Source organism: Rhipicephalus microplus, chromosome X, assembly GCF_043290135.1.
Source record: "Rhipicephalus microplus isolate Deutch F79 chromosome X, USDA_Rmic, whole genome shotgun sequence".
Classification (NCBI taxonomy): Eukaryota; Metazoa; Arthropoda; class Arachnida; order Ixodida; family Ixodidae; genus Rhipicephalus; species Rhipicephalus microplus.
This window is the reverse complement of record NC_134710.1, coordinates 160,630,783-160,647,093: the sequence shown is the minus strand read 5'-3', so window position 1 is coordinate 160,647,093 and position 16,311 is coordinate 160,630,783. Positions and strand designations below refer to the sequence as shown.

Sequence of the window (16,311 nt, the reverse complement as noted above, 5' to 3'; positions counted from 1 at the left end):
AGGTACAATGCAGTTTTTTCTGACTCTCATTTACCTTTCCATAGAACTGTATGTATGTGCATACCATCTATTGTTCAGTCTTCCAAGATGAAAAACCCGGCTGTGGCGGCTGCATTTCCGATGGAGGCGGAAATGTTGTAGGCCTGTGTGCTCAGATTTGGGTGCACGTTGAAGAACCCAAGGGGGTCAAAATCTCCGGAGCCCTCCACCACGGCGTCTCTCATAATCATATGGTGGTTTTGGAACGTTAAACTCCACATATCAATCAATCATCAATCAAGATGAAAAACCGGTTATAATGGATCTGCTAGAAAAATCTCAAAAAATTAAGCAAGGGAGTAAGCGGGCTTCTCGGTGGTGGATCAGCTGGAGTGAGAGCAACCACGGTGTTACAAAAGAGGGGGGGACGTGGAATGGAGGAATGAGAAATGAGGGAAAGAAAATTACAGTCGACTATCGTTAATTCAAACTCGAAGGGACCTCTGAATTTCGTCTGAATTATCAAAAAGTCAAATGAAGAGTTCTGGGCAAGGGGTCACATTGCTTTTATCACATTAAAATTTTTTAAACATTTTTAAACCTTAACTGCACCCAATGAACAGAAAGCAGAGGTATAAGGTCCACAAGTTTATTGGCCATTTATTACTGATCAGTCCTTTTGAAAAAATCGTGATTTGCCAACTGCTTCTTTGCAATATGTGCCTTCAACACAAAGCTATCTATACCTGTGGAGAAGCATCACGGTTTACCTTTTGTGCGATTCATTTAAAACATATGCTTACTGGCAAAGCCTTTTTCCTTGAAGGCCTGAGGTGCTTATTTTTAATTTTTAGACTGTTAGGATTATATAAGCACACAAATTTTTGAATAGTGATAGGAAAGCAGCAGATATTTTTTGGTATAGGGAGGGGGGGGGACTGCAAAAAGTATGAATGAACCGAATGATGGAGTTTGAATTAAGAGGCTTTTAAGTACATTGAAAGTATAGAAGGTCAATCAGAAAATTGAATTTAGTTTGAATTAACAACCAAAAGTATGAATTATCTGAGTTTGAATTATCGTGAGTCTACGTGGGGGAGGGGGGGGGGCAGCAGTGCCATGCGGGCACAAGGTGTGAGAAAAAGGAACAATTGCTTAGGTTGTGGAGAAGCCTTTGTTTCCTTTCCTCTGGCTGCTTGTCATGCATGTGCTCTGTTCAGAACAGATACCTGCATCCACATGAAGTGTGCATTACCACTGTTTGGCTCTTTGGTTTTCTGCAAGCAAAATAGTTGCACCATTGTGGAGCGCAGATATCATGCACATGATCTCGCTACTTCTAAAGGCGCGTTTACTTTAGAGCGACACAACGCTAACATGATCCGGACGAAAACACGAGGCACACGCAAACCATCGGCCGATTTATGTACATGATTTGGTGCAACCTAAGTGTTGCCGACAAGACTTCACAGGTGAAAGGCAAAGATGCTATTTCCTCAACCTCTCCTCCTTTTTCAACTTTTGTAGAAGCCCAACTGACATGGCAGACAAGGGTGCGCTCCCTTCAAATCTTTAGTTCCAAATCTGCCTCATAGACGTCAGTATATAAGAACATCTAAAATGTTAGATGCTACCAATCTTCGGCATCTGATTTTTTGGACTTTCTGCCCAAGTTTCAAGTCCAAAACAGCATAATAGGTGGATAGCAAAACGGCGCGTCATCTGCTACGGTACTTCGGGTTCAAGGCCTATTCCTTCGCTGCTTCAAGGTGCCTGCTGTGCAGTGTTATCGGGGAGATAACACGCCCAGTTCTGTGACGCTTTTGCTGCCACGCATTCAATACTTATGTTTTTCAATTCTTTTTTGTGAATAGATAGATAAATTTTCGCACATTTCAGAGAACGAAGTGAGGCGTGGACATGGGCAAAAATGAGGAACGGGGAGAGATGGGTTTCGCGCACAGCGTGCAGTTATGCTTTGAAACGCACAGTAATCTTTTGCAGAATAACCTTGATTTAGTATTTTCGAACGCATGCACTTACCGAGACCACTTCAAAATAACTCACACATATGTTCGCATGCTCTGAAATGTCAGTATACATACGATGTCGACATATGTACGCATACTTTGCGCGATCAAGTACGCCGATATAGTATATTTTTATATCGTGATCTGCATTTCTGTCTGTAAAATTTATGGGAACAGGTGAGCGCGTAAAAGGCCCACAGAAGAAAACGGCCACTCAAATAATCTGATCGTGTGACGTAAAACAATCGAAGTCGCTTTTGAAGCAGCCTGAAGCATGGTATGGCATCTCTGTTATGTCAGGCTTGCAAGCATGAAGTGCTGGTAAGTTGTATTATGCTCCTACTCATAGCCCTAGAAGCTATGTTCCGCAACTGTGCGCTCACCGAGAATTTTGCGTGCATTGAAGAACAATGTTCGAGTGTGTGAGCGACGACACCTTATGTAAAAGGATATTGAGAGACAGAAGAAAAAGGCCAGAGAACTACGCACGCATTTCATTTATAGTATTCAAAACACAATATACTGAAGCCATTCGATAAATAGAGCCCGGAATGGTATCTTTGCAACCCAAAAGTAAATAATAAATAATTTTACGGGTACGTGATCAACATGAAAACAAATGAACGGATATTTCGTGATCCTATGATGTGCTGAAAATCTTTGTATGTGGCAAAACATGTGCAATAATAACCTTTGCTACAGAGCAACAAGCATGTGTCCGGAGGTGCAATCTGTTTCAATGAAAAAATTGTCCGCTCGCACCATTATAACTATTTTATAGTGATTGAATTTGTTATTCAACCATGCTGTGTAGCAGTCCAAAAATTTTTGCAGCAATTTGTAAGAAAAGGGCACCACGACTGAAAGATGGAACACTCAAGAAGTGCCAGCACTGGCGAGAATGCCGGCATGGCGTCTCGAACCGGAAGTCGATGCAGACGGGCACCGTAGCCCACAATCCATTGTGTGAGCCATGATATTGCTATCCACCTCTTGAGCCCCCACTTCTGCCACATCTATCATCTGTATGTTGGAACCAGCGTTTTCTAGATTCAAAACATTCAAGACTGTAACGGAGCCTGAAAGGCAGCTTTGCCGCGATACGAGAATATGGAGTGAAGTATATTTAAAATCTAAAGGGGTCATTGTCAATCTGGCATTAACTGTATTTATCTTCGGGAAGTTCTAATAGCAAAATTCCTGTGCAAATCAAATAGCAAACACTATTCGAAAAATGCTCGAAATTTTTTATATTTGTGCACCACTAGTGACGACACTTCGAGCTTTTGCCTTTGCCATCAGTAGGGAGCTACAAGCTTGGAAGACTTTCAGGAAAGTTGCTGCAGCTGTTCTCCTAGCTGCAAACCAAAATTTTGTTTTATGTGTGCTATCCGCTGTTTAGCTTAGTGCTGCGATATCTTTTTTGTCTGCTATTTCTGTTGTCCTGGGCCAGCTTCTCTCGACGGCATGTCAAGTTGGAACCCGCACGCTAGGCCTAATGAGCGCCAACTGCCTTGTTGTTAGTGGGATTGTGGACAATAGTAGTTTGGGGTTAGTGCCGAATCGACGAGATATTTTGCAGTTGTTGCATTTGGGAGTGACCTGAATCTTCAACGAAAATGAGGGTGTACATGTGCAACACTACCAGTGTTCACACAGCCCCTTGAAGTCCTTAAATATCCTTGAATTATTGACATTTGAAATTCAAGGGCCCTTGAAAGGCTTTGTAATTTTTTAAAATGCAAAATGCCCTCGTGGAGTGGATTGCTTCTGGTTGTGTGCTTCAGGGATGCTTGCGGTGCTGTATGCACAATCTTCGTAGTGCCCACTCCATTCCTGACCACATAGGGGCATGGTGGTGGTGAGCTGGTTTCGTTCCTCAAAGCAATGTATCTGTACACTTAGTGGTCTCACACAAAAAAGCAACAGTGATTGGCAGCGTGGTGCATTTGGGCTGTCACCTAATAAATGTGTGCAGTTCACTCACAGCTACGCTAGGCCACATATGCTAAATAGCAGTATGCGTGGTAATACATGTGGGGCCATTTCTGAAGGAGCCACATTCACATGCTACCCTGTGACAGTAGCCCTTTCAGATTTTTGATATGCTTCACTTCTTAGCACTGAGGTGGCATTGCGGCAAAGCTGACTTTTAAAATGTGCTGTGGCCGCAAACAGAATAACACGCGATACTGCTGGTTTGAGCCTGCAAGGTTATTGCTGCAGCAGTGATGGTGACTTGAGTTGCTGGGCCTGCAATTTGGCCAGGAGGTCTGAACAATGAGATGCTTAAGAGTTTCAATGTTCGAAATTTCACACAGTTTCATACATTAACTCTACAGGGTGTGTGGTAGTGCTAAAGAAATGTCTGAATTTCTAAGAATATTTGAAAAAAGTGCAGTTCACTATAGTCTCAATTGTACAAAATTACAGAAAATGATTGTTAAGATGCACTAGGGTGGCTAGTGGTATATACTGTAAGAACACGGTAGCTGGGCAACCAAAGAGCACCTGGCTTTGGCCTTTATTTGCCATGGCTTAAATCAGCTGATGCAAAGTGTGCTGTCAACACACTGATTATACTAATTATTGGTTGCCCTTATTGCTTTAAGGGGCAAATAGCATAGTCTCACTATTAGTACATAACGTTTCATGAATTGCATAGCCCACAAAATTCTTAAAATCCATCAAGTATGAGCAGAGTTTTACATGGGTTTGTCACACACTTCAAGTACCAAGCGTGCTAAAGTTACCCAGGCAGGCGACAACAAGAGGGAAGAAGACATGCCCCTTTGTGTTTGTGTGTCATGACCTTGAGCACTTTGTCTTTTTTTTTTTTTCGCTTCTTCAGTCACGCAGCTTAACTTCAGTGTGAACACGAGCACACGTATGGCAGCATTCCTTGGGGGCCTTGGTAACTGTGCAGCTTATGATACCCAGATGAACCAGTAGCCATAAACTTTAGGTATATGGCACAGTAGTTTGGGTATATGGCATCATTTTTTGAAAAATGAGGAAGCGATTTCTAGCTGACTTTAAAATTGATTGTAAGTTCCATGTCACAGGCTGTGCTATAATGTTTGGCTCGTGTGTTTTCTGGAGACTGGACTGCTGATCAGCTGTGTTTTCTGACCATACTCAAGAAGTGCTGATTGCAGGGCCCTTTTAAAGGAGCAGTGACATCGAATCTCAAACTCGAGATGTGGTGTTCATTCCTGTGCTTCGTATACATAAGTTTTTTTAGCGAAGTATGAGTGGTGGCGTCCGTTAAGTAGAAGTTATTTTATTTCAAGTGCGAAGAGCGTCCAAAGGCTCAATGGCGTGTTCTCGGCTATGAGACATCGGCAGTATTTTGACGTGTTCAGCAAACTCCTAGGCCACGCCTCAGGCGCTGAGTGACGAGGAGCGAGCAGAGATGACATCGAAAATTTTAGTGTTGTCACCATGGTGTCTACATGTGGTACCATCTGGCGATGTGACGCCTGGTTGCCTGGCAACAACTTCACTTGCTTCATTCTGCTTGGTTCGGGCAGCGAGTTCGTCGAATCCTGCGTTTTCATTGTGCCACTTCGGGTGATTTGTCGCGGAGTCGTGAGTCTGAACATGATTATTTGAAGCCACGGTCATTGCGAATAAGTAACACGCATGCAGCATTCATATGTCTTACCAGCCAGCATGGCCCAAGCGTGTGTGTCCAGCTGCCTCATTGATGCTCGGTCCAACGTCTATTTCAGAATTGCTGCTCAGAAGAGGATTGAACCGAAAATGATTCGCCACGCTGCGAATCGCCGTGATTCCATAGTCCTCGGTGTTTTCATTATTGCTTGTGGACGCTGATCACTGCAGCACCGGCAATGGGGGTGGCAAAGACATGCCTATACACGTGTAAATTGAGCAGACGAATTGTCACCTGAAACTCCTGTCATCATTTTGTGTGGCCACTTGATCACATGGGGTGGGACTGCGGGAGGGGATCACTTGGCAGTTTTGGCAGTGCCGAAAATTGGCAAGCTTTGCACCGGTTTTGAGATCGGTTTTATACTAGTCATACTGCAAGGGAGTTTAATAGCGACGCCAGGTAGTAGGCAGACAGCCAGTACGGACACAGATGCTCGAACAGTCCAGTGTATACAGCTTGTGCACGCCCTCGCGCTTCGCACTCAGAGATGGTCCCACTGGTCATTTCCTTGCGAATTCCCCACTACAATACCTCGGCGATGAAGACGAGCTATCCTGGCGACTCAAGGTGACGAGAGAACAGGAGGGTTCTAGCAGGGCTTGAGGCGACTGACGTGGACCGTCTCACGACCAAGGCGGCGCTTGTCCGTGGACGGCTTGAGCGATTCAGTCACATAGGTGACAGAAGAAGGACGCTGTATGACGCGGTAAGGGCCAGTATACTTCGGTGCAAACTTGGGAGTCAGTCCAGGAGAGTGGAAAGGCAGTCGGAGCCGCACGAGAGAATCGACGGGGAAAGTGTCCTGAACAAGATCACCGTTGTGGCGATCTTTTTGGAAGGCTTGATTATCTGCTGTGAAGGACCGTGCAAGCTGACGACACTCTGGCAAACTGGGCTGAACTCGGAGGCACCAGGATTGTATGGCAGAATTGTGTCGAGTGTGCTGCATGGGTCACAACCATATATAAAAAAAATGGAGAAAAGCTTGTTGTTGATTGAATCGCCGTATTGTAAGCGTACGTCACGAAAAGAAGAACGACGTCCCAATTGGAGTGGTCAGAATCAATATACATAGCGAGCATGTCTCCCAGGGTTCATTGAAACATTACATGAGGCCGTTCGTCTGAGGGTGGTAGTCTGTTGATGTGCGGTGTACCGTACGGCATGTATGTAGGAGCTGCTGCAAAAATACGCGACCTCTGTCACTGAGGAGCTCCCGTGGTGCACCATGACGAAGAACGAACCGATGAAAGATGAAGGTGGCAACGTCACGAGCACCAGCCGAAAGTAGCGCTGTCGTTTCAGCGTACCTTGTCAGATTGTCGGCACCCACAATCACCCATCGATTACCACCAACAGAGCACGGTAGCAGGCCGTATAGGTCCACCCCAACACGGTCAAATGGGCGTGCAGGACATAGTAAAGGCTGCAGTTGACTGGGTGAATGAGGAAATGTCTTGCGCTGCTGACACAAGGAACATGAGCGAATGTGTTTGCGTACAAACGTGTGCATACCCCGCCAGTAATAACGTTGGCGGATTCGCACATACGTCTTTAGCGCACTGGCGTGTGCGTGTTGCGGTTCAGCATGAAAATATTCGCAGATATCAGATGGCATATGGCTGGGTATGACTAGCAGCCATTTACAACCCGCCACTTGATAGTTGCGACGGTATAGCAGGCCATCCCGTATGGCGAAATGCGTTGCTTGGCGGCGAAGCGCACGCGGGTAACCGGAAGATCATGCGTCAGAAAGCATATTCAAGAATGAGACAATCCAGGGGTCCTTCCGCTGTTCGGATGGCATGTCTGTGACGCTAACAGCAGAGAGGGGAAGGTCAAGGGCCGATATTTCCGTATCATCAGATTTCACGGTGATCGTGAAAGCGCATCTGCGTCGGAGTGCTTTCGCCCCGATCGATAGACAACGCATGTCGAATTCCTGGAGGCGTAGTGCCCAACGTCCAAGGCGACCAAAAGGATCTTTCAGTGAAGCCAACCAACAAAGCGCATGATGGTCAATTACCACATCAAAAGTTGGGCCGTACAAATAGGGACGAAACTTGTTTATCGCCCACACAATCGCGAGGCACTCTTTTTCCGTAACAGAATAGTTGGCTTCTGCCTCGGTGAGGGCGGGGCTGGCATAGGCGACCACATACATACTCCGTAAAACCTGGTTTGCGTTGCGCAAGTACTGCACCAAGGCCGACGCCACTTGCATCCGTGTCTATTTCGGTCGGCGCAGTAGGGGGTCGTATTGGTGCAGTACTGGTGGTGAGGTAAGGAGTTGGCACAGTGTTGCGAAGAATTCGCCACAGCCTGCTGTTCAATTCGAAAGATCTGCAGGGCCAGCAAGGAGTTTGGTGAGCGGAGTGATGATGGAAGCAAAGTTCCGGACAAACCGACGAAAATAGGAGCACAGGCCCACAAAGCTCCGTAGTTCCTTAACTGTAGTCGGCTTAGGAAATCCAGCAACAGCACGAAGCTCGTCAGGGTCGGGAAGGATGCCGGCTTTCGAGACGACATGACCAAGTATGGTTTAGCCCCGAAGTGACATTTCTTCAGGTTAAGCTGAAGCCTGGCGTTTGTAAGGCGCTGTAGAATCTTACGCAAACGAGTGAGATGCGAAGTGAAATCGGGGGGGGAAAAGACCACAACGTCGTCAAGATAGCACAAGCATATGTTCCATTTGAGACCGCGTAAAATGCTGTTCATCATTCATTCGAATGTGGCGGGCGCATTGCAGAGTCCGAACGGCATTACGGTAAATTCATAGAGGCCATCCATTGCAACGAAGGCCGTTTTCGGACGATCAGACTCGGCCATCGGGACCTGCCAATAACCTGAGCGAAGGAAGGTCAAGCGAGGAGAAGAATTCTGTACCTTGAAGACAATCGAAAGCGTCGTCTATGCGGGGAAGAGGGTAAACATCTTTCCTCGTAATGTTGTTTAGGTGCCTGCAGTCTACGCAGAACCGGATCGAACCATCTTTTTTTTTTGACGAGTACAACTAGTGAAGACCAAGGACTACAAGAAGGCCTGATGACTCCACGCTGTAGCATGTCGTCTACTTGTTCTGCAATTACGCAACGCTCCACTGGCGACACACGATAGGGGCGCTGGCGCAAAGGAGTACTCTTCCCTGTGTCAATTGTGTGCACATTGGTGTTCGCTCTTCCTAGCACCGCTTGGGAAAAGTGAAACGAACGCCTGAATTCGTGCAACAGGGTAACAAGCTGCTCACGTTGAGCCGGGGCGAGGTGGCTGTCAATGGAACAATGAAATGCATCGGAAAATATGCTGTCCGAGGCAACGTGAGGAACTAATGCGTTCAGCTCCTTATTCGGCTTGGTGTCTAAGAAATCGGCAGGCACGGTAGTACCTTCATTAATAGGCTGATTGTGGCCGAGCATCTCGTTGTGGCGCAAACTGAGGGGGCACGAGTTGGAATTGGAAATAAATATTCCGGTAGTGTCTTGACAAAGCTCAAGAACGGCGAATGGCAGCGATGTGTGGTGGCGGCTACCGAAGATGTCAGATGGCGTGAATAGGACGGTAGCGTCAGAAAGTGAAGCACAGTAGGCAGGGACTAACTGGGTGCTGAAAGAAGAAAGGTCAATGTCCGTCGCGACGACAAGGTTAGCCACACTAGATACGGGCGTATCAACAGAAGGTGCATCACGAAGCGGTAACAGCTCCACTTCGGCCCGAGCGCAGTCCACGACGGCGTGATGATGTGATAAAAAATCCCATCCTAGGATGACATCATGGGAACATGAAGCCAACACGTGAGATTCAATGTTGTACAACACGTCTCGAATTATCACTTTTGCTGTACATGCCGCGACGGGCTCAATTTGTTGGGTGCTTGCAGTGCTAAGAGAAACCACGGGAGAAAGCGTCACTTTACGAAGAGAGCGGCAGAGTCTTTGACTTATCACAAATATTGTGGCACCGGTATCGATGAGTGCAAGTGTTCGTACACCTTCGACGATTACATTGATAAGATTAGCGGGAGACAGGTGAGGACTTAAGCGATTAGACGATGACGCAGCTTGTGCCTCCAAAGCTGCGGCAGTTAGTTTTCCGTCTCAATGGAGGTGGGTCGTCGACGCATAGGCGATACAGAATGACAACTTGTTGAAGGGGAAGGCGAGCGGGAAGTAGAACGTCGAGAAGTGGAGGTTCGGGTGCCGGAAGCAGCTTTGCGTGTCACGTTTGTGAACTTCAGATGGCGCGTGCGGTGTGTGGTATGGAGGCCAAAACGAGTAGTCAGGGTATATTGGTGCGTTAACTGCGAAGCGCCAGCGACATAGACGTGCAACGTGGCCTGGAATTCCTCAAAAGTAACATATGGGCCGATTGTCAGCAGTGCGCCAAGGATTTCCGGCGTGATGCTGTGTAGCTAGAAACGGCGCGGTGGACGGTCGCACAGGTTGTGGCGTATACAATGGCAGATGAGGCGGACGCATTGCTGCGACGGCCGCATAAGTCAGTGGCGCAGCAACAGGTGTTGGTAGAGAGGCAGGCGTAGGTAATGGCAACGTCTCGGAGACCTGCGCCTGAATAGCCTGTCTGATGGCCGGTGTTAGGCGGTTTGTCGGTGCTTCGTTGGTCGGCAGATACGAGAGACACGAAAGCTGTCGTGCGACCTCTTCGCGTACATATTCTTTTATCTGCTCCAGCAGGGTGTTGTCACCACCAACGGCGAGGGACCAACGGCCAGGGCAGCGAGAGAGTCGTCTGCTGTCGTCGACCTCCGAACTGATGCAACTTGTTTGGGAATCTCTTCCAAGCTCTGGCACAAGGTGGCAAGTTTGGATGCGGTACTTGGGCCCTTCGCCAGCAACATTTAAAAGGCATCATCATTTATGCCTTTCAAGATATGCCTGATCTTGTCTTGTTCTGTCATGTCAGGGTTAAAGCGCCGGCATAAATCGATAATGACTTCAATGTAGCTTGTGAAGCTTTCGCCCTGCCTTTTTGCACGTCCATGTAGGCACTGTTCAGCATGCAGCTTGCGCACTGCAGGGCGATCAAATACTGCTGCCAGGGTGATCTTGAAAGCGGCCCAAGTGGTAAACTCAGCACGGTGGTTTGTGAACCACAGGCTGGCAACGTCTTTGAGATAAAATGGGGCATACTCCGATTTCGAGGGCTCGTCCCACTTGTTGGCAGCACTCACCTTTTCAAACAGATGCAACCAGTTTTCCACCGCTGAAGAAAGGGGGATCCCATTGGCGCAGGGTGGTAGGCACGATGAGCAGTTGAGATTGGGCCGTGCTTTGCTGGTTGGCGCCTTGCTTGGTTGTCTGATCAGGCATTGCTGATGCAGTGGGCAGCTTTCGGTTTCGAAGTTCCAGATTTGCGTACCCAGCACACTTCCATCACTTTGCAAGGGAGTATAATAGCGACGCCAGGTAGTAGGCAGACAGCCGGTACGGACACAGATGCTCGAGCAGTCCAGCGTCTACAGCTCGTGCACACGCTCGCGCTTCGCATTCAGAGATGGTCCCACTGGTCATTCCCTTGCGAATTCCCCATTACAATACTAATTGATATTACATACATTATTTCGTCTCTCTGTTGTGTTACTAGTATCGCATCGTTACAAGGGGAACGATAACTACACGTTGAAAAAATGCGAGATGCCTCAAATTGATGTCACTGCTCCTTTAAAAATTCATTGCTTTCACTAGCGAAAATGTCTCGATTTTTGTTTGCAAGCATGTTTTTTTGCTGGTTACTGCCTAAAGCAACTGATTTATGTGTGCGATACAAGTGAACCTGCTTGTAGAATTACTATGTGATCAACAACTTGCAGAAATGCTAGTGCATCTACTTCATCGCTCTGTGCAGATATACCAGTAACAAAGACTGAAATGCTGGATGAATTATTAGGCATGTTGAGCATGTATACATTTTTACATTGTGATAAATCATTGGTTCATCTCATGCAGCGGTGTTTTAGAATTCTAGTGGCACATTGAAGTTGGTGGCTTGCTTTATGCATCACTGTCATGATTACGAGTGCCTGTCTGAACTCCTGCGGACTATGGTAGGTGTGAAACTTCGGTAGGTAACTATATGTAAGGCCACCTGTGTAACAGTGTTATTCGAGTAGGGTTAAAATTTTTTATTGTGAATTTCTTTTTTCTTTCAGGTTGTGACTTCAGATGATGGTGTCTTCACAGTTACAATTGGTGCCTCAAAGCACAAAGCACCAGTTGAGCCTATGCACCATGAGCCAACCACTTCAAAGGAACGCAAGGATACCTTTGCACCAGTCTCTCGTATGGGAAGTTGCATGGCCATCAAGCACGGGGTCCTCTATTTGTATGGAGGAGTGTTTGAAGATGAGGACCGGCAGTTTACACTTTCCGACATGTATGCGCTTGACCTGCGCAAGTTAGATGAGTGGAAAGTGCTTGTACCACTGGCTCCAGAAGCTCATGAATGGCTTGGGTCTGATGACTCAGATTTGGAATCTGAAGAGAGCGATGTAGAAGATGAGGATGATGAAGACAGCGAGAAAGGTGCTTGTGCTTCACGTAACTCAAAAAAATAAAATTTTTTGTATTTTATGTCAGCTACACATAAATGGGTTGCTTCAGTGTGACAGGTGTTTCTTCTTCAAAGAAAGTTGTGAAGCAGTGGTTGAGTGCTTAAGTTAAATTATTAAACTTATTATTGGGAGTCTGCGAGACCTGATTTTAGTTGCACTCGTGCAGGTGAGGTAGTAGTGCACCAGATCGGATTTTTCGGTGCAGTGCTATGGGAAGAATAACAGCCGTTTAATTTCATAACCAAACTTATGACCTTCTAGCGTAAACAAAATGTATGCATTTATATGAAGAAGTCATGCAAGTTAATAATCACTTTAAGAGGTTATAAACTTGAGTTTGTTGGCTGGGATTCACATCAGGGAACAGCACAAATACACAGGGCAAGAAGGACTGACAGCGCATGGCACTGCTAACAACATGAACGTTTGTTTCATAGGTGCACAAATATACCAGGACGTCTACCAACCTGGAAAAAGTAAGGGAATTTCTGAAAAACTTGGCCAGGTCATAGAAACTGATGGCAGTCTTTGTGTCCATCACAAAAATAAGCATTACCAAATTGATCAAAGCTTAAAAAGCCGCTCCTTCGGCTGACTGTGGTGAACAGCTAGAAGAAGTGGAGAAAAAAATCAGTGCATAACTGTCACTTCTTAGTGCAAATGCGAAAGGATACACTAACCAAAAGAACACAGTTTACTTACTGACTTTCTAGAAAGCTCATGCGAGTACCTTGTTCACAATAAAAGCCTTAAGAAAGGCACAGTGTACTTAAAGGGACATCAAAGAGCAGAACTATTTTTCACGTATTAGGGAAGTACAATTTTACAATCCCTGAAACACTATTCTTATTGCTACATGATGTTTGGTAAGCGAGAAAGCCCACAAAAAAAATGCAGGTGGACACGCCATCTTCAGATTTCCTTACCATACACCATGACCTCGTAAATTTTGAAGGCGGCTACTGGGTCCTATATAACTTTTACTCGATAAAAAATGAAGTACATTGTCATCTGTAGAGGTCAGAGATCTAGCATACTAAGTTCCAGAAAATTTCCTCAAGCCAGTGTCACGAAAATAAAAAAAAAAACGCATTTTGAAAAATCTTTTCACAGGCCAAGATTTTAGCGCAAAACTTAAAAATGAAACTTCAACCTTTATTTTCTCCTTATGATAGTGGAAAATAAGGCATTAGATTTCTCAGAGTGCAGTTTGTCAATCTAAACCAAGTCATTGTGTCTGTTTAGGGTCCCTTTTAAGTACGCCTAAGTAGGTGACATAAGCCCGGAATGTACATTGTCGGAAGCATCCCATCACTCGTGTTCATCATATGGGTAGTTGTCTGTAAGTGCAAGGATTCCAAGTGCAGGCATGACGCTAACTTCATTTTTTTTTAGCCAGAACATGTGCACGTGACTAGTCCATTTGATGGCTTGTAGATTTCACATGTTAAGCAAGGGCATTCGAGGCCACACGTCGTTTCGTGACATCATGTTTATGTTGTATAACTCTTCTTGAAATTGCCGGTTTCACCATTGTACTGGTTGTCACATTCGTGGGAGCCTACGGTATGAATAAGACCGGGGAAATTTCGCTCAGTAACTTGTCCTCCACGTTGACTATATCATTTCTTAGCTTCCATATTGGTACAAGAACTATTTAGATGTCTGTTGCATCACGCAGGATATCTGACTTTTAAACCACAGCATTACTCATGTAAGTAAATTTGTGCATGTTTGTTTTGGCCACGATTTCGGCTTGGCTTGAAGACCTTCTGGTCAGGCTAGAACTGCCATCAGCAGAGGCCTGTCAGGGTATGTTGTGTCTTTTATTGTTATTATTATTATTACTATTTTTATCATTGGCGATGAAATGGCAAACGTACTGAGAGATAAGCACTTATTGCTGGTAGCTCGCACTTCAAGGGAAGCATTGGAAATTTTCAGCTAAATTTCTCATGTATCAGTTTTTCAAGATTGTATGCTTAAATCTGTGATTATTTTTTAGTGTCACGTCTATATGAGTATGTAAACAAAGGTTACACGCTGTCATTCGTGATTGATCTATGAAATCGAAGTAGCTGTTCGGACCTGACAGATTCCTTCTTGCCATCAAATTTTTCCAGTGTCAGCTCTTTAAACGCTACCCCCAGTTTTCATTGCACGCATCTGAGAACCTCTATCGTGCTCCAAGCGTCACCAGAGAAATAAAACACTAACACAATTGATGATTAATATGTGAGGTTTAGTCCCAAAACAATCATTTGATTATGAGAGGCGCCGTAGTGGAGGCCTCCGGAAATTTCGACCACCTGGGGTTCTTTAACATGCACCCAAATCTGAGCACATAGGCCTACAGCATTTTCGCCTCCATCGGAAATGCAGCCGCCGCAGCTGGGATTGATCCTGCGACCTATGTGTCAGCAGCAGCTGAGTACCTTAGCTACTAGGCCACCGCAGCACGGCAACACCAACACGCATGTGCTCGTTGAAAAAAAAGAGGGGGGGGGGGGGGAAGACGGCAGTACGGCTCCGTTCTTGCGACATTGTCGTTAGTCGTCAAGGCAAGGGGCACAGAATACGTAAGAGTAGTTATTCTTCTCGGCTGAGAAGTATATTTTAGAGGTGTGCAAATTAGGCGGGGATGCAAATCAGTAGTTAATACAGCAATTCTTGTCAATCTAATCCAATTCACTGCAAATCTAATATTGTCACGTACTTGCTCAAGAAAGACGATGGCAGTTGTGCATGTGCCATGAAGGACTACGAAATGGACGAAAAAGAACTCGTGCGTTCTATCAAAAGACCGACCTGCTTCTGGTGTCTCAATCTCTGTGGCAAGACCTCTCTTTTGACGTCGTGACACTAGTGGAGGTGCTGTGTACATACAGTTGCGCAGCAAGAAGCTGGCAGCCAGGTAGTACACCAGAGCCCTCTTTTCGGAGTGCTTCTTCATGGCCTCCACTACCTGCTTGTCGACCTCCTTCTGGACCTTCCGGTGCTCATCACTCACCGTTCGCTCCTGTGACTTGGTGTCAAAGATCTCACCCTCGTCCTTGCGGCTTCGCCTCTTGGCCGACATTGGTCGATTGAAGAAGCGGTCGTCGAGGTTTTCGGGCAGCTTGACTGACAAGATGTCAATCTTGGTGCTGGTAGCGATCATGTAGATCTGGTTGATGCGCCTCAGGGGGCAGCCGTTTATGCCGTAGGGACTGGTCACCATGAGCAGGCCTGTTTTGAGCTGCTTCAGGAAAACTACCCTCTTGCCACGGTGGGGTCCAGCCAGAAAGATGAGGATGGTGCCAGGGGTGATCCTCTTGCGGAGCTTAGCGATTCTCAGCGAGGAAGGCTTCATGTGGGTTGCCCTCTTATGCTTGGGGCTGTCCTCCTTAGGGTAGAGTGTCGCTCTTTCTCGATGTGCACAACGCGCTCTCTGCTATTGTTATCGCCGTTGATCTTCTTGACGGGGACTGTCTTAAAAACTGCTAAGACGGTACTTTGGCCCATACAGCGTCACCCGACGCTTGAACAACGTGAACTACGAAGTTGTTCCCGACATTAATTGTAGTTGTAAGCGCCAAAAGTACTTACCCGAAGTCATGCACGTCGTGCGTATGAAACCGTATTTATCGAGTTAATTAGCTCCCGGTTACCGTTTTGTTGCGATCACTTCATACGCCTGGTAGAGCACTTAAGTTGCGCATCGGGACGATGCCTCTTTCGGAGGAAGGCAAATGTCACGTGCTTGCTCAAGAAAGACGATGGCAGTTGTGTATGTGCCATGAAGGACTATGAAATGAACGAAAAAGAAGAACTCGCTTGCGCGTCCTATTAAATGACTGACCTGCTTCTGGTGTCTCAATCTCTGCGGCAAGACTCTGTTTTGAAGTCGTGACAATATTTTATAGGTGTTCTGGTCTGGGCTGTAGTCGTTATATTGAACTAGAATATAGTCCAGTGGCAGAACCGGCCCTGCTTCCACGGCCTCCTTTTACTCGTATGCCGCGAGAAGGCTACATTTCTACGTTTTGTAGCAGTTTTGGCTCTGTTGTCAAGCT

The 16,311-nt window shown here is 46.2% G+C and overlaps 1 protein-coding gene and 1 pseudogene across 1 annotated transcript in view; one reads left to right on the top strand and one right to left on the bottom strand.

Moving 5' to 3' along the window:
• Positions 1–12,275, top strand: part of LOC119177088 (kelch domain-containing protein 4) — a 48,210-nt gene extending 35,935 nt beyond the window's left edge. The window contains exon 8 of the mRNA XM_037428472.2: positions 11,855–12,275. Within this exon, the coding sequence (XP_037284369.1) occupies positions 11,855–12,259 (405 nt within the window). The 3' untranslated portion in view covers positions 12,260–12,275. The remainder of the gene's footprint in view (positions 1–11,854) is intronic.
• Positions 12,276–12,820: 545 nt separating this feature from the next.
• Positions 12,821–15,760, bottom strand: LOC119176914 (large ribosomal subunit protein eL6 pseudogene; annotated as a pseudogene).
• Positions 15,761–16,311: the final 551 nt, after the last annotated feature.